Genomic DNA, 17808 nt, shown 5'->3' on the forward strand with positions numbered 1-17808 from the left:
CCCTTTATTTCAAATGATTCAGGCTCAGCCCCCATTTTCAAGATTGTCGCCCTTCTATAATGGTATATATATATATATATATAAGGACCCGTGTTCCCAGGCTTTGGTGGATAGGCGCTAGTCTGCTACTTTTTGCCAATGGCACAAAAAAGGCCCGAATCAAGAGGCAACATGCTGTTTCCTCGCTAAATGGCACTGAATCGACTTCCTGCCTTGATTTTATCCTACGATATCCTAGGCGTATAGCTGCAATCACCGGACAGCCGCCATTTAAACTGGTAAATGGAACTGGAAACGACCATACAGAAAAAATAAGGTTGGTTGAACAAGTAGTGTTTAATTAATCACTCTTCGCTTCCTATGTGTCATCGTCACCATCTGAGGCCGCAACATCGGTGTTGGCGCTGATGTTTCACTGCCCTACGACCACAAATTTTGTCTAATTATTAGGGCCCTAAAGAAAAAAAGGAGTGGATGAGGAATCGACCTGTTGCTACCCTACTGCAAGCATTCTGAGTTGTGCTTAATCACAATCTGGATAGAAATTGGCAGCACGAACGCCTGCACTCTTGTGGTGTCTACAGCCAGGCGTAGGGGATGGTCACCGGGATCCATTCTTGGAAATCGAAAAGCACCAATATCACACAAATTCTTCGAAAATCTGCCACACACCCTTCTGTTAGGTCACACGTTCACTTGCACTTTACACTTTTATGAAGGATGAACGGAGATTACCACTTGTCTCCGTAGACCGTGTTGCGGCATGCGTAGCACATGATCGAGCGACCGCAGTCCATGCTGTTGAACTTCTTCTGTTGCATGTCGCAAAAAGGCTTTTTTTAAAAAAACAGTACTTCTTCTACACAACGACTCATGCAGTGACTGGCTGTTATACAGAGTAATGTGAATGTTTCTGTTTTGAACTAACAGTCTGGAGGTAAGTCATAGTGGATATAGCGAAATTCACAGGTCTCGGAGAATCTGGATGATGGAATTCAATTGTCCATTATATCCTACGCTTGTGTTACTCGGGACTAAGGACGATATTTTTTGTAAAGATTTGTGGGTTTCAATACCACTCTCCATAGTGACATGATTAATATTTGTTGCTGACTATATAGTAATCATATATATGTACATATCCAATAGACATATGAGTATCAAAACACTCACTGGGTCCTCTACTTTCAAATAGCTTGATGTTGTCCGGTAGTAGGTTCCCAGAGCCTGACTATTGAGGACGCAGCAGTAATATTCCCCATCATCTTCATCACTGTTCGCGTACGGGCCAAAATATGGGATTAATCCATACTGTCTTACTTGCATGCGGTCAGATGTAACCAAGCATGGTGCAGTATTCCTCTTGACTCAATATGTACATGTTTATTAGCCTTCCGACGGCTATGAAAACACCAGTAGAACAAAGGCTTCGGTTTCCCCAGCACAACACACTGAAATTTGCACGTCAGTCCAAGCCCATTCTCGTAAGTTAGGGGATAAGTGTGGAAGTCCAAGAGAACTGTGGGAACTATGAATCGATCAGTGCTCTTGTGAAGCATGAACTCACATTTATCCACTAGCGAATTTACCACTTCCCATTCTGATAAATCCATACATAACTGTAAGATAGTCAGTGGGGTAAGATGGGCATCTTTTTGAGCGATAGAACACAGAAATTCACGACTGTCACTGAATAAAACTTCGCCGAAGTACGAATGGCTAAACAGGAATGACTTGGTGAATGTTCGTTTTATTCTGTTTATATGAATTATAAAGAGAACAGTTAGAAACTAACCGAGCCTGTGGATAGCGATAGTTGATTAGACGCTCCAACACAGACTTTTCTGCCTGGATAGTTGAATAGCAGTCAAGCTCAATGAAGAACGCATCGGGTAGATTGGCGTTATTTACTCCAACATTTGCTTTCACTGGCTTGATGAAAGTGATCTGGCCACATTTGTAGAGATCGGAAGCATTTAGTTCACACCTCGTGGTCTCAAACATCCACAGTGGTGGCCTAATTCAAACTAATGCGTAGCAAACTTAGTTCACCGAGCTGTTCGAGGATTTGAAGAGTTAGTGTTTAGTTTGAAACCAGCCGTATGATTCTTCAAACCACTGGTCAGCCGAAACGAAAAGGACTTTGATTGGTTCAGTTCATTTCGTTCGCATGTCTATGGTCTAAAAAATTGTGCACCTACAAATCGAACAAAGGTCCGTCTCACGAAAGCTACAAATTTACGTGTAAGATCCAAGTTGGTGCTGTCCTGTTTGGTACCTGAAAAAGTGGCAGCTTATTAGGTTGCATAAATCGATTCAGAAACGCATTGAAAGCGCATTAGTTAGGGCCCAACGCGAATATGAGTATCCCGTCGAATTATGAGTCAATGGAGAGTGATCTACAAATGATGCACTCCAGGGATTTCTGATATTCCCACCATGACCATAGAGTCTTGAATGTCTCTGTAACAGTGCGAAATGCTCCGAAGAGTATCTAAATTAGTCAGATGACTGTTCATTTGAACAAATTTAGTTCCACAACATTTGTGAGAGTACGTTTTGCAAAAAATAGAGACATCATCCTTCCAGTAAAGTTCGCCTCTGACGAAGATCTAAGATTAGTATATAGCCCCGCATTCTGCTTGGGAAACATTAACAAAGCCTAGCCCACAAACCCTAAAAACTGGGGCTCAGAAAACACCTCCAAGCTATGGAACACCGATCAACAGATCGTTTGATCTGCACGGGGAATAAAACGCTGCCCACATCTCAATCACACATTCAGATCAGGTGACTTGATTTTAACTCATATCCCCGGTGATGGTCTCTGGTTATCTCGCTTTGAAGTCTTGAAATAAAGATATCAAAGCTGCGGAAACGTTCGACATGAGCAAGGGTGAAATTTCGAACTTTAATTTTTATGGAATCTTTCTCTTACACTGAGGGTGACTGGATTAGGTAGCTAACACAACCGACCGAGAACAAATTGACTTTGAGGTCACGATTGACAAAGTGTGGAAGTGAAATTGTGAATCACCACTTTTTATAAGGTTCAGCCGAAGAATGCGCTAGAAAACCGCAGTTTTTATAAGCTCTATGCACACGTAATGGAAACGTACGTACGGTGTCAGATCAAGAACATAAAGATAAGTTTGATTATTTCTGTGCTACACTGCCTGGATGCTGCAACATGAAGCTCCGATCTAGCATGCACCAAATAGCAAACCTGTAAATGTAATTCTGGCAATGCATTTTCATGTAGATTCAGCTTGTGTGTTGGCCCTTGTGCCAACGTTGACGATTCACGTGAAATCGTGTGGAATCCGGTAAGGTTGCTGTTGGACTAGGGAGGTACCGTCACTGACCGGTGCTTGTTCACAAGCTTGGGCTCTCTACGTGCGCACGGCGCTTTCATGCGTTCTACATGGCATTCGGTGTTATCCCCTGCCTATGACTATTTAGTCTGATCCGAACATCTTGAGCCTGAGTTTCTGGTATTGACTACTTTAGCGTTTACTGCGCCTTGAAGAGTATTCAGCATTGTTTTTCTTCGATTGCTGGTCTTTGCTTGAGTGCTTCCATGTCAGGCTTTCTCACATACCATGGAGACCATGTCGCCCCACTGACAAAACAAGTGGTGATACGTCTCCCTATTTTCGTGGCGTTCTCCTGCACATTTCCCCAATGTCTGTTGCGTGTATTTTTGTTTGTAATCATACTCTTCAAAAATCAACGAAAACAGTAGTAATACTAGCAGAGTAATATGTACAGCAAGAACGCCTTCGAGCCATTCACTCCGGTCACCGCACACGATGATGCTTTGACGTACACTGTCAGTGGCCATTGAGACCTTTTTCATTTGATACAACAAACAGGCCGTCAAAGAAATGTAAAAGGGTGATGCTACACTATTCCAAAACGATGTAGCCGGAACAGCATAATAACTCCTGATATAAACGGAACGTCAATGGCTCTAAGGCAGCTGGAACGGTGAACTGACGTACCACCATTAGAATGGGGACCACGTCGCAAATGGTATCTGGGTGCGGCATACACCGTAGTTATCGGAGCCCCTAGTTTCGAATGTACACCGAGTACTTTGACTTGAGTCGAACAATATGGCTTCGCAATTCCAAACTACTTTCAGGTCACCAGTAGTCACAGATAATACAAGCGCACACTTCAGACCGTTGAGCAGAACGCCGAGGTCGTATTGGAACCCAGATTACCCTTTTAAACATTCATAACTATATGTCGTTTTGCTGTCTCCAGCCACCCTCATTTAGTCTGAGGCAATGCGCCGGGCACCTACCACGCAATTAACCCCGATAGGTCGAGGTCCATTTTCAATCAAGCATACTTCCAGAGGGTAACTTCTGCATATATGAACATAATGTCTTCCAAAATTTGAAGATTAGGGATGAACAACCCTTCCTAGCCAGAATGGTATCGATATCTTGTGTTGGCATGGTATGGCGCTGTTACATCTGAGACGGCTACTTCCGCTCCAGTGCCTAGTGCCGGAAATCGCCAACAAGGATCACAACAACTTTAGTGCAACAAGCGAGTGAATGTACGACGGCCTCACGCTATATCTTCCGGGGGCACTGTCTGACCTCGACCAAATCTACCTCCGATTGCTGCGATCTCCACGTGGCTAGAGTGCATTCCGCTAATAACCCTGTAAATTCATGCTACTGATCACTAACCCAGGGTAGTCTACATAAACATTTTGGAGTAAATCTGACTGAAATGACCGAGTACCCCCTGAGTCATCTTTGGATGCATCCCTAAGGTTGAGGAGTCTGTATAATCTGAATAGGGAGAAAGTACCTATGGAATCAATCAAACGGATTACTACTGCTGAAACCAATGAACCAACAGTGGGTTTCAGCAACATATGGGAGGAAGCGAGTATATTGTGAATTAGACGGTGATTCTTCGGCTGTGGAGATCCCTGTAGTTAATTTCGGAAGACTGCGCCACCTGAGGCAACGAGAAAAACCGAAACAGACACCATAGGTTGTTGTCTTGCTGAACGGTAGTGCAACTCTGTATCGGTCTGTTATATCTGCTGATTCGTCAATCTGTGGTATCTGCTGCTGACCCGCTCCAGTGCCTAGTGTCGGAGAGAAAAGACTCACAGAAGGGAACACAACAGCTATATTCCGAACAAGCGAGTGAGTGAGTGCGAGAGCGAGAGCGAGTGCGAGTGCAAAAGTTACAACGGCCCCACGCTATTTAAAGGGGACTTTCTGACATTGATCCAGGCTGTCTGATAGGCGTTAGTGATCACCCATCAACATCGATCGTGCCTCTGTGAAAAGCCTGAACGCTGATCACATTCGGTCGTGCTTCTGTGGCGCAGAGAACACTCATCAGGTTTTACTGAATTGATCGAATGATTGACTGGCCTGGATGCTTGCCGGCTTTCCAGTTGAGCTTTTGGTGGAGCAGTAGGTTCCGGGCGTTCAGAAGTTGATTTCAGGAATCTGACCTTCCTGATACGGTCCCTTGGCTTTCTGGTCCGCCCACTACGGTATATCAAAAGGCACGGTAGCTCTACACAGCCGTTTATGGAGACAAAGGAAAAATTATTACAACTGTATTTATAGGATAATCACTGGTTGTTCCACAAGGTCGTGTCAGAATGTCCGTGAGGGGACGAGATGTCGTGTCAGAGATGCTCGACTCGGATTGGCTGGTGTTCTGACCAATCAGGCCGTGCCCTCGTCTGGTCCGTGTCCTGCACGTGAAATCCGTCCAAATGATGTGATGTTCAGTTATTAAAGACGGCCGGCATCCGGACATAGATCCAGAGCCAACGACCGATGAAAAGTGATTAATTATATTTCGTCACCAATATTATGATACTACCAAACATGATACAGTATATATACTCCTGGAAAATTAAACAGTAACTTCATCTAAAAATCAACCTAACTGAAAGCTTTGAGTTATCGGCACACCCGCGATATAAGCAACTTCGGTCCTTCACCCAGGAGTTAGAAATCCAAATGGCTATCAGTTCTTCCATTCCACCACTAGACCCTACTGAAAAACCCCAGGAGTTAGAAATCCAAATGGCTATCAGTTTTTTTCCATTCCACGACTAGACCCTACTAAAAAAACCCTTACTTTAGTAACACCACAATGAGTGAATAAATGCCACAGAGAAAATAAGTGGGTGTATTTACAGGGAGTAGTCACACAATGTTACCAAGCACTGAAATCAGAGAGAGTTGAGCGGAGAACGGTCTTCTGTTTCTTATGCAAGACCTCATTGTTTACTGGGGCGGGCGAGTTCACTGAAGAAGACTCCGTTTACTGGGGCGGGCGAGTTCACTGAAGACTCTCTTTTGAGCGACTGCTTCGTCTCCTCCTCGAGAGCGGATATATTGATAAATTTTCCGATACCTTCGTGAAAAACTTTGGACGTATCTGAAAAGTTGAAAGTAGATTACCACGAAGGAGTGACCAAAATGAATATGACAACGGGCTAGGTGTATTCCACAGGGACAAAAGTTAGACGTGAGAGATCGAGAAACCTGCTGATATTTAGGAAACAAAGAAAAACAGCCAATGTAAGGCATTCTATATAAGCCCGAACATGTTACGTAAACACTCATTATTCGATCAGTACAGAATCGCTTGTCACTATTAACCAAACGGTACATCATAAGAATGATTCAAGAGGATGGAATTCATAGTTTAGTAGTACGAAGTACCACGTAATCAGTTCAAACCAACAGTCATATAAAACCATACATAAACGTTCTTTTAGATGCACTTTGATGGAAACCCCTGAATCAGAAAAGGCAGTGGAACTCAAAAGGCGCCGGCAGCTCAATCTTCTGAGCATTCTTTTCACACAACCGCTGACTATTTTTGAATTTTAATTACTGCGGCAACTTCTGAATCCCTAGAAGATTCGGCAAATGCGACCACCTAAGTTCACCATGTACATGGTCTCTAGCGTACCCATAGAGTACAAGGTTGGTTACAGTTACTATGATTCATTCAGGGTGTCTACACGGCAACAATCATGTCAGGGCCAGCCTGACCTGACAGTTGAACTGAGTTCGCGTGACGGATCCAAGTAATAGATGGAGATCTGATGCTCGATTCCACACAGCTTTCGCCCGAAGTATCTCTTTTGTCGCAAGCTTAGCTTGACGCATGAAGAGAAGAATGCCACCTGTGAACAGTATGAAACAGCGGGGTCAGTGAATGACAGAATGCAAACCGCTTGCCTCGTTTTGAGCTGTTCATGCGACGTGCTGAGTGAATTACATACCACGGAAGAGCATTGCTCCAATGAGTCTCAGGCCGAACCACAAAGCTGAATTTGGTGGTGAGTAGTTTCAGAGAAGCTGGCTACATAGAGAACTGTACGTGTTAAAGCTATTTGAGAGATGATTAAAAAGGATCAGTTGTCTGTTATCCAAAACGAGTAAGTTTAGCCTCTGGCAAATCGCTACCTTGTGAGATTCTCCGTGGGACAGTAGTTCCCCTTCAAAACAAACCTCCGTCCAATAACTACATCGTCACAGAGTCAAAAGCACAACAGGCCGTACGTGACAATTCAATCATCAGATCAAGTGTGAAATATGCACACAAACAAGCGATAGGACAAACGTAGTCTTCACACCAATCACAGTGAACATGACAGTATGTCGACCAGCCGGCGGTTAGCCATCTGTTCTGAAGCCCATCTATTGTTCCTTAAGCAAGGGCCACCTTAGTGGTCGAAAAGTGAGATAGATTCATTTAAAAGATCCATTGTGTGGTCGCTAGCATTTTCACTCTGAACCAACAACGCACAGCGCCTAGACTCTTTCAACTTCTTCGAATTCGTTCAGAAGATGATCCACCAAAGTACATTGTGAAGCCACCACCTGGGAGAGATACCAGAGGGGACAATTTTGCGTTCCGTTCTGAGATGAAAAAACCTCAAGGAATGTAGAAGAAAACATTTAAACTCCACAAAGTGATGCTAAGGTGAAAACAAGACGATTAACGAGTGAGCGACTGATAATTTCGTTTGTGATCTTTTCTCCATTGCGCTCGCTTGACGTAGAAAAATGGACAAATAATCATCGTTTAGTGGTTGAACAAACCTTAAATACTTTACTTAGACTATGCTACGACATTAGAATTTCCTCACTTAAAAGATCATGGTTGTGCACCTTAGTAAAGCAGGATACGGAAATCGAAGCAAAGCATGGCGCATGGTTCAGAACAGTCAGACGATGGATTAAAAGGCCCAGAGAAAGATGGACGGCCAAAGGGTTATGTTGCCCGAAACTTGAAGCCATTAGTAGGAAAAGTTCCGGCAAAGAGGAGCAATTCAGATGTCAGACTGGTCGTAATCAAGTGGCACAGACGCAGCTATATGTTTACTTAGAGGGGGCGAGATGGCTCAAGTGGTTAGAGCGCGAATTTACTGACCGGAAGGTCTGTGGTTCGAGCCCGACCTCTGCCTCTCGACTCCCCCTGTATAGGCTTAGGCAACCTGGCAGTATCCCAGCCCTCGTGCTTCCTTCGCGTGCCATGGCAGCTAGGCACCAAAAGGGTGTTACAGCTGACTGGTTATCTTTATCTTACTTAGAATACTGAACGGAAGATATTTTCAGCCCACAGAATGCTGCACCGATTATGCATTTATCACCAAAGTGAAGTCTCGCGCAGTCAAGTGTTGGCTGTCCTGTGTTGAAGGAAGTCAAGGAGGTTTAGACACAGAATAGGATACAAATTCAGGTCTAGCCGAGAAAGTGGCGGCAGTAACTTGGAGGGAAAAGCAATCAATATATGTGACACAGCATTCTTCATGGAACACTGCATTTGTTCACCGATAATGTTTTTCTTTATAGCCTCAAGGTGGTCGGAAAATTAAGCTCACATATTCTTGTTGACTTCTGACTCAGTTTTCGGCCAAACCTCCAAGTAAGCAACATCCCGAGTAGTGTCTCTAATAAAAGGGCAGTGATAAACTTGTAACATGACCTAGTACTCGTCAGTGCGGAAGGATACAGACCGGGTTTATCATCAGAACACGTGTCTACGATCTCTCGAACAAAGAGGATCTCCAGTGCTCTCATTCTGCTCCGTCAAAGATAACCAAACAGTAATCAATAGTAGCAGGCAATTTGCCTTTTGGGATTAGCCAAATACGGAGGACAAGGAAACGTCATTGAGGAGTGACGGTACCTTGCATTAACTTCTGAGAAGTTCTACATCTAAACATCGTAGGAAGTCCCACATGGGGATAGAAATAAATCAGAACGACATGGGTAAATAACGCACCAGTACGGAATTACAAAAAGAATGCTTCGAACACTATATAGTTAGGATAACACGGGAAACGGGAACGAACCAGGTAGGTTGTGCCGACGAGCACGATCCTCTGCTTCGAGAGCTTCTTCCTCTCGTCGGTTTCCTGGTTTGGGTCGGGACAACTTTTCAGATGGGCTGGGTTCCTGTTTTTCCGATTCGATCCCTCGAGCCCTCTCTTTGGCCAGCATTTCTTCGACATCCTTGAAAGGGTCCACGAAAACTTCGCAGTTCAAAATTTGAATTTCTTCCTAAAAAGTAAAAGTGTATGAAGTGAAGATTCAGTGCAGATAACACATGCTCTACCACGAATTCATAGCATTTATCTATCTAGGTTGAACTAATCCAAACCTTTTTGTCTATCAAATGGGGACGCGGAGCTTAATTCATTGAGAAGCATCAGAACAAAATGTTCTAGTGTGCGATGGCCTTCCTGAATGAGTTTGTGTAAATCCATGAGTTACTAAGAGGGAACCAGTCAGAAAGACATCAACATACGCTTCGCAAACCGTTGGTGTGAAGCCTCAAGTTAGGGGTTATCGGCTCTCCCATGGGATTTTTCTGGACAGTGACGGGAAAATAATCACCAAGATAACAAAGCGAACTCCGTCATCAGAAACCACAAAGAAGAACATTCGATTCACCGCAACGAGTCAGTCCATAGCACCTCTTATAGTAGATATTGTTGGGGAAGCTGTATAACAAATCAATATTTTTATTTTGAGTAGTTTTGATAAAAATGATTCGGCCGCGTCCTCGCACTTGGACTAAGGGGCTATTTGTTGACCTTATCTGCATTTCCATCACCAACTTCCCAATTCATTTTCAATATGCATTTCACGAAAGCTGTTAGTCCTTTGTACTGCTTGCCATCTGGTGGACAGAAAGAGGACTAAGGATGAAATAAACGGCGGCACAACTAACCATTGGAGTGAAATTACATTTCGAACTTGAAGTGACAAATCCAGTAGATGATTTGAAAGCAGGCCAGTAACAACCACAAGTGCAATTCGAACAACCGCAGTCGCAAATGATTCGGTTCCTGACGCAACGCTTCGAATTTTGATAGCTAACTTTGAGTGGTTTGATCGCCGTAATAAAGAGCGACCCAGTTCAGTGGAGTAACAACTGGAACATAAGGCGGCCTTTGGGTAGCACATTCATTCGAAGAATACCATAAACGAGAGATTAAGTTGCGCCTCCCGTCAAAACCAAATCAGTTCACTTGTCGAAATCAGTCCAATTCGGGTTCAGGTAGAACAAAAGGTTGACGGAAGCTCGGAGACTGCGCCTACCTGACGAGCTCCAAGAAGGGTGAAACCGGTCATGGGCTGTCGAAGAGTTTTCAGCAACCTCGTGAGTAGTTCCCTTCATGAAAACATACTACGATTTCTCGAATGGCGTACCAACTGGAAAATGAGGTGGCCTTTGTGCAGCACATTCAGCTGAAGAATATCATAAACAAGAGATTCAGTTGAGCCTCCCGTGAAAACCAAATTGTTTTACAAATGAACGTATTTGTCGATACCTAGTAGTTGGTTGAGATGTTTCCACAGAAATATTAGAATTAATCATATTTTTGGTTTTCTTGTGTGCGTTTAAACTATCCGCGAAGCACTTTGATATTCATCCTCTTTTGGAATACCCAGAAAGTGACGAGACGTCAAACAGCCACCTCGCGGAGGGATATTCCCAACCATTCTGTCAGTCGAAAAGCGTCGCTAAACGAAATTCTCCGTCGTCGCTAGAGCCTATTATGTGTAGGGGATCAGTCACTAAAACCTTGGTTAATGACTTCAAGTGGCCATGCGGCCGTAGACAAGAATTCTGGGTAACCAGCCGGGATCAACAGCTTGTTTATATATCAAATCACATGGGCAAAAAGCGAGCTGAAGGAAAACACATTCTGGATGTGTGGAATGTTAGAAGCGAACTGAGTTATTTTCCCGCAAGAAAATTACGTCCAAGGTGACAACTCACCAAAGGCCGATCATCTTTGTCTGTTTCTAACATTTCGACTTTGTTAAGAGTCTCCATGCCACCGACAACTCTGTCGATTGAAAGCTCAGTTACGCGAAATAAAGCTTACTTTCCAAAAACCGTGTGCTTTTTATCCAGATGTTTGCATTTCCTAAAGGTGATGAAGCTGTAAAGTATATCAGATAAGAAACAAGAGAAAACGTACAATTGTGATTGATTAGTATTAGGCCCCGAATTTGCCATTGACAAGATGCCACGTGCATCGTGACCCAGATTGGGTAGAAACTCATCAGCAAACGGTTTGTTCCAAATCGATTCCCCACCGAAACCAGTCCCACTAGGATCACCTCCCTGGATCTATAGAGCAAATCACGAGGGCGGTCATTGGAGATCTTTGACTTACAATGAAGTAGCGAATCAATCTATGGAAAATAGTTTCGTTGTAATAGCCGGATGCACAGTGTCGGATGAAGTTCTCGCACGTTTTGGGCACCAGATCACAATGCAACTCCAAATTAAGTCGACCATGCGTGGTCACCAGACTGACGTAGCCTTTTTTGGTCACGTATTTGTAGCGCACAACATCGTCCTCCAAAACAGCTGATCACCTAATAGAAAAAAAGGTGGAAAGTTCAACTAACCAGGTTCAACTTTGGTCACTGGTTCCATAACTGTCGAAGTCAACGAAGCAGCCGCTTTACCTGTAGAGTACGTGGCCTAAAGAGATCAAGTGAATAGATGTATGAAAATACCGTATTGAAAACATCCCGTTTCTTTTGATCACCATCGGATTTCGGCTTGTTTGACCACATGTAGTCTGGAACTTTGAGATCTTTCGGAAGTTCAGCAAGTGTCTCCTTGGTTTCTTGATTTAGCTGACGTATGACCACGACATTCCCATCATCTCCACAATGACAAATGGGGAGAGAAATTGTGAAAATCCCATAAGTGTTTCGGATAACAAGGTACCAGTACAAATATCACTGGACAGACTGCGAGAATTGTCAAGATGCAAGTTTTTCAGCAACATTCTATGCAGATTGGAAAGAACCGTTCAGCTGTAACACCCTTCCGGTACCCAACTGCCATGCCAGCAGAGGGAAGCACGAAGGCTGCGATACTGCCAGTTTGCCCAAGCATAGACAGGGGAAGCCGAGAAACAAAGGTTGGGTTCGAACCAAGCAATAAATCCGCGTTCTGACTACTGAGCTATCTCGCCCACCTCCATAGAGATGATGTAGTGGCGACACGTTCCTCCTCGGTCAGGGTTTCCACAACCTTCGGAAACGTCGTTTGCCATGTGGAAATGACCATAAATTTTGTGTCACGGGACAGACTGTCCGCCAAAATGGGCGGTTTAAGAGATCCGATAGCACCTGTAAGTAGGTCGAATTTGCCGTGGATATCAAACTGAAGTTGTTTATTTCGAGTGAATCCATATCAGGCGGCCTGGAATTCATTTACGTCATTCCAAATTTCTCAATGAGGGCAGGTCAATTGCAGCGTAAAACAAGACGACTAGAGACACCTGCATAAATCAAATTCATGGATGAAGACAAACAACCAATTATCTTTTTTGAATGTTGCCTGGCTTGAGTAGCACACACGAGGTCCGTCAAAATACCCTGTTCTGCAGAAAATTATACAAGCGCAAAATTGCACCTGTCTGAAATAATAAGATGCCGTAAACTCGATGAGAGATTCCTTTGAAAGGGGAGTGTATCATCTACCTTCCTTCGGATAAGAAACACTGAGCTGTGTATATTTTTAGCACCCTTCGTTCCTTTTTTCACTTTACGATCATTCTAAAATATATCTGTGCACTTTTAACCGAAACATACAAAGAAGCACTGACTTTGAATCGGAATAAATGTGGTCAAATGATGTAATCTGACTCATGGTGAACACCTCAGTCCTGTGCAATCTTCTGTCCGCAGAATGAAAAGTGAAGTTGTGGTAAGATGTACTCTGCTGCAGTCCCCTTTCCATCAATGAGACAATTTTTCAAGCACGGGACTTTTCCCACTGTGAGACTCTCTGAGAAACACCAAATCACCGAGGCCGAAGAGGAGGTACTTTCTGGTTCTTCAAACAGCTGAATCCTCCAAAGCGAAATCGAATTGGAAGTGTCCTAGGCTATTGGCCCACATCCTCTAGTGGAGGACTATCCCTCCATAAAGACTACATATCTGACTAGGCTGATAGTTTGGCCTCGGATGCGCATGCCACGAAGCGAAACTTAAACACAGAACAAAGAAACGCACAATAACTCGATAATTGTCGGCTTCGAGTGGCCACAACTCCTCCCACTTTCGAAGAAACCTCCAACCAGGAGCAACATTGAAGAATGAATTAATCTTGACAAAGCTCAATTTTTCGCAGGATGAATACAGCGCTCTTCGTTTGCAGGGAACCTACGTGCACTGTGTATTTTAGGGAAGGGCATCTTATCTACTCGAGGTTTTTTGTCGTGCCAGCAGATTTGTCCAAAAATAGGGAAAATTTTTACCTTCATTTGGTAGCTCCCAGTCAAAATCACCACATGGGCAACGGACGGATTCACGAGTGGCTTTGACCTCACTACGCTCGCAGCATAAAGTGGAATGAGTGCCGTTTATTCGAAATAGTAGGATGAGCGGATAGCCAGTGTGCAACTCGAAATTTCGTCGACCTGTGTTAAGGTAGCTGGGTGATTTTATGGAGGACCCTTTGAAAAGTGCATGCTGTACGTCCTAAAGAGGACGCACATCGCATCGTTGCTTTTCAGACGTAACGTGTAAAAATCAGTCAAACGGACTCATGTCCAAAAATGACGATATCTTATGCAAAAAACTGCCCCACCAGAGACTAGTCTACCAATGCTTTGTTCAGTTTCGGCAGAAGGACATCCCATTTATTGGAAAATTACTACAAAACTGGGCTGAATACCAGGAAATTTATGGGTAGAACCTGGTTTCCTCGAAATCTACAGAGAGCTACGGTCGTTTTGAAGAAACTCAAAGAGGCCGACGAATGTTGCGAGAAAAGACGGATGGATCAATCGTAGATGTCACGTTTGATATTGTAACTGGTATAGGTGTGTGCACAGAACACTTGTTCGAACCGTTTATTCAAAGATATTTTCCTCGTTTTGGATGACTCGGTGGTGATAATTCGTTTTTGCCGAAGAACAGCTCTGTTGGTTCAACTTGACTCAGTTCGGCAACCATAAACCGTGTGTATGTGTACGTTAGTTCGAAGTCTTGTGACACCACAAAATTGCTGTCCTGGATCAATGTCAAATCGTTCTGCTTCGATGCAGCAGTGTCGGTGAAAAACTACTATCATTTACCACCATTTGTCTAAACGGCTGTAATTTTACCAAAAAACTTTCAATATGTCATCCCATTACTAACCCGGGGCGAGTGCGTCGTTGGATGGTGCCATAATGTGTACAACAAAAAGCACAGAACAATTATAAGGCTGTTGGTTTTCCATTCCAATCCGACCCCCTTTGCAAACAATCGCCACACTACCTAAGTAACTGGCTCAAAAAGAACATCAAGAAGTGATCGAGGAGACGTCATTCGTGTTCACATGGAACCAATAGAACCAATGGGGTGAGATGGAGAGCGCGAATCTACTGACCGGAAGGTCCGCGGTTCGAACCAGACCTCTGCCGCTTCGACTTCCCCTGTCTAGGCTTGGGCGACCTGACAGTATTCTAGCCCTCGTACCTCACTCGCAGGGCAGGCACCGAAAGGGTGCTCAGCTGGACATAATGCCTTACAATCGGCGGCTGGTTACCACCTATATTAATGCGGGATGCATATATCCACTTCGACTGAGAAAAATTAGTCTGAGTAAACCTGGACAACAAGCACGAAAGTGTAACTAGAGTGTCCCAGGTTTCTCCTAGCCACCATAGTTTGAAACCAACAAACTTTGGTCACCAATAACAAAGCTACTTGCTATGAAAAACGATAGCACAATCTATAGGATTCCCGCTCCAACGCCTTATCTGTGTCGGACGTCTCACAGTGCCCAACAGTTAGGACGGTATGCGAGGAAAAGAGCTCCCGGTCAGAACGAAATTGCAAAATAAGGCGACAAAGTGCTGCACAAAAATATCGAAATCCTACTTTTTTCTTCTTCCTTATGTTGAACATGGTAGAAGGCAGAGATGTTGAATTTGTCCAGGTTTTGCGGATCCTGGAGCGTAATTATATCTTCCTTGGTAAACGGATCCGAGCTCAACAAATCAAAGTAATTGTTTGCTTTCACATTTAGACGTTCGACGGCCTAGTGAAACAGAATATTTACGGAACGGAAAAATCAGCACCTCATAACAGTAGACGTTGCCCGTGACCTTGATTGCCACAATGTGTGTGTTCTCATTGAAAACCTTGAAGGTTACAGGACAATGAAACTTCCCATCGGAATTCCGGTGAAACGTAAGTTTAATCAGTTCTCCAGCTTTCATTTTCTGTCGCCAAAATAGTGCTAGTGTGCGAATAAAAACTGAGAATTACCTTTCCTGTGACAGGATTGATTCCGTGTTTCCGAACAAAAGGTAGAATGTTTCTGGAAAGGGTTAGGAACTGGGGGGGACGACTTACTCAAGGTCGAAAATGATCCCCTCCCTGGTGCAATAGGGGTTTTTGAAGGGTTGAAAGGTGATACTGTAGTTCGACAGCAAAATATACAGCTATTACCTGCAGCAGTGGAATGGCAGACGCTTAAAGCGTCTTCTATCCTCTGTGGAGGCGCGTCTACCCCCGTAGAGAGTACTCCATTCCGTGCACGTCACATAACTGAGAGATGAATATCAAGCAAACTGACTCACATCTTGTCCTTCTGATGTTGCTTCTTCCCCATCTTCTTTTGGTGCTTATTAAGTCACACGTATGTGGGATGAAAAGGGCTGAAAAGAAGGACAAAACGCTATTATGCACATGAACAGTCTGACTTTGTACAACTTCACTCATTACAGCGACGTCTTTAAGGTCCGTCACCTGGGAGCGCTGACGAATGGCTTTTTCCTTGAACCCTTGATTATGGTGTCAATGCATCGATGTCAATCTGCCATTCAGTGCAAAGGTGATTTTGGTTCCAGCAGCTGGTTGTGAGTACCGGGAAATGAGCGAACAAAGGAGGGATAGCGATACAGCAAAAAAGAGATGGCTTGTCCATGTTATTGACGCTAAACTACCATACTTTTCTGAGCAAATGGGGGTTGGTATAGCCACGCATTGAAGATGATAACTTCTGTGTACGACAACATCAAAACGTGGGTGGCTAGTGCCTGTAAACGTCAGCCGACGCTGTGGCTCGACCGGAGACAGGGCTTTTCCGCAGCACTGGTAAGTTATAGACTGGTTGTCTCTTCATCATTTCGTGCTGTAAGTGGCTGAGTGAAAAGAGCTCTGTGAAGACATCGTCATCCGGGCAGTCGAATTACGGAACCAAACAAGCGCAGCTTATGAAGTGTAGCTGGATCGCTTATCATGAGATGCTTCTCCGAAAATCAGCTAAAGTGCCTCAGCACCATTGCACATATGTTCCCGCCAGATTTGAACAATAACTCGGACACATTGATGAACAAACACTGAAACTGACCGCAAGTCCTATGTGTGCAAGAGCAACATCAATTATCCATAAAGCAGCATAGGTCGCACCAGAAGTATATTACCTAAAATCGAAAAGCTATTAACACAGATGTTAAGTTCAGTTCAAGTTTTTGGCTCACAAACTTTGCATCGAAGTGCAGTGGTTACAGCTACTACAGCTTCGGTCACCGAGGACAAAGAGAATAAGATGACAGCAGCGCGTTGGAGGAGATAGCCAAGTCAGTTCATTGACATCCAGTTATTCTGCTTGTCCGACGTGAGAGATCGAGAGCTACGTAGTGGAGGTGAGTTTTGATGAAGGTCGCCATTGGTTGCGTGACGCGACCATATCTGTCAGAGCCACTAACCATTGGTGCGTCCTCTCCTGAGGTCCCCGTCCAGGACCAAGTTAACTGGTAAGGGCTTTTGTACTTCACAAAAATCGCTCAGCTGTAGCACCCTTTCGGTTCCTAACTGCCATGCCACCAGAGGGAGGCGCGACGGCTTGGATATTGTCAGGATGCTTGGGCCCAGATAGAAGTCGAGGAAGAAATTGGGTTCGAACTACGGAACTTCCGGTCAGTAAAATCACACTCCCTATTTCATACTTTCATACTTCATCGCCAGGTGATGGACTGCAAGTTCCTGGATCTTCTCCATCCGATACAAGGCTGGGCGAAGAGGAATGTGAGAGGCAAACGGTCCTTTGACATAAGAAGCACACGGCCTAACCAGCGTAACCTGTGGAGTACGACGAGTTGATCTATAAAGGGAGAATGGACTTTTCCGAAAACTAGCTGGCGTACCTCAGCATTACTGATCTGCTGTTCCAACACCATACATGGGCTTAAAATGTTAGCAAGAGGGGTACTGGCCGCCCCGGTTGAGGTGACTTCATCTATTGGCA

The 17808-nt window shown here is 44.2% G+C and overlaps 1 protein-coding gene across 1 annotated transcript in view; it reads right to left on the bottom strand.

Annotated features, from left to right (window-relative positions):
* T265_03301 (hypothetical protein) overlaps nt 1–16170 on the bottom strand; it is a gene marked incomplete at both ends in the record, with an annotated part of 40604 nt that extends 24434 nt beyond the window's left edge. Inside the window, 18 exons of the mRNA XM_009167747.1 lie at nt 1174–1273; nt 1321–1519; nt 1568–1755; nt 1796–1947; nt 6329–6441; nt 9377–9584; nt 11314–11383; nt 11423–11479; nt 11519–11670; nt 11717–11913; nt 11955–12030; nt 12066–12217; nt 15435–15594; nt 15635–15778; nt 15825–15876; nt 15912–15974; nt 16008–16106; nt 16139–16170. Coding sequence (XP_009166011.1) covers nt 1174–1273; nt 1321–1519; nt 1568–1755; nt 1796–1947; nt 6329–6441; nt 9377–9584; nt 11314–11383; nt 11423–11479; nt 11519–11670; nt 11717–11913; nt 11955–12030; nt 12066–12217; nt 15435–15594; nt 15635–15778; nt 15825–15876; nt 15912–15974; nt 16008–16106; nt 16139–16170 — 2214 coding nt within the window. The remainder of the gene's footprint in view (nt 1–1173; nt 1274–1320; nt 1520–1567; nt 1756–1795; nt 1948–6328; nt 6442–9376; nt 9585–11313; nt 11384–11422; nt 11480–11518; nt 11671–11716; nt 11914–11954; nt 12031–12065; nt 12218–15434; nt 15595–15634; nt 15779–15824; nt 15877–15911; nt 15975–16007; nt 16107–16138) is intronic.
* Between the last annotated feature and the right edge of the window lie 1638 nt (nt 16171–17808).

Source organism: Opisthorchis viverrini, assembly GCF_000715545.1.
Source record: "Opisthorchis viverrini unplaced genomic scaffold opera_v5_47, whole genome shotgun sequence".
In the NCBI taxonomy this organism is placed as follows: Eukaryota; Metazoa; Platyhelminthes; class Trematoda; order Opisthorchiida; family Opisthorchiidae; genus Opisthorchis; species Opisthorchis viverrini.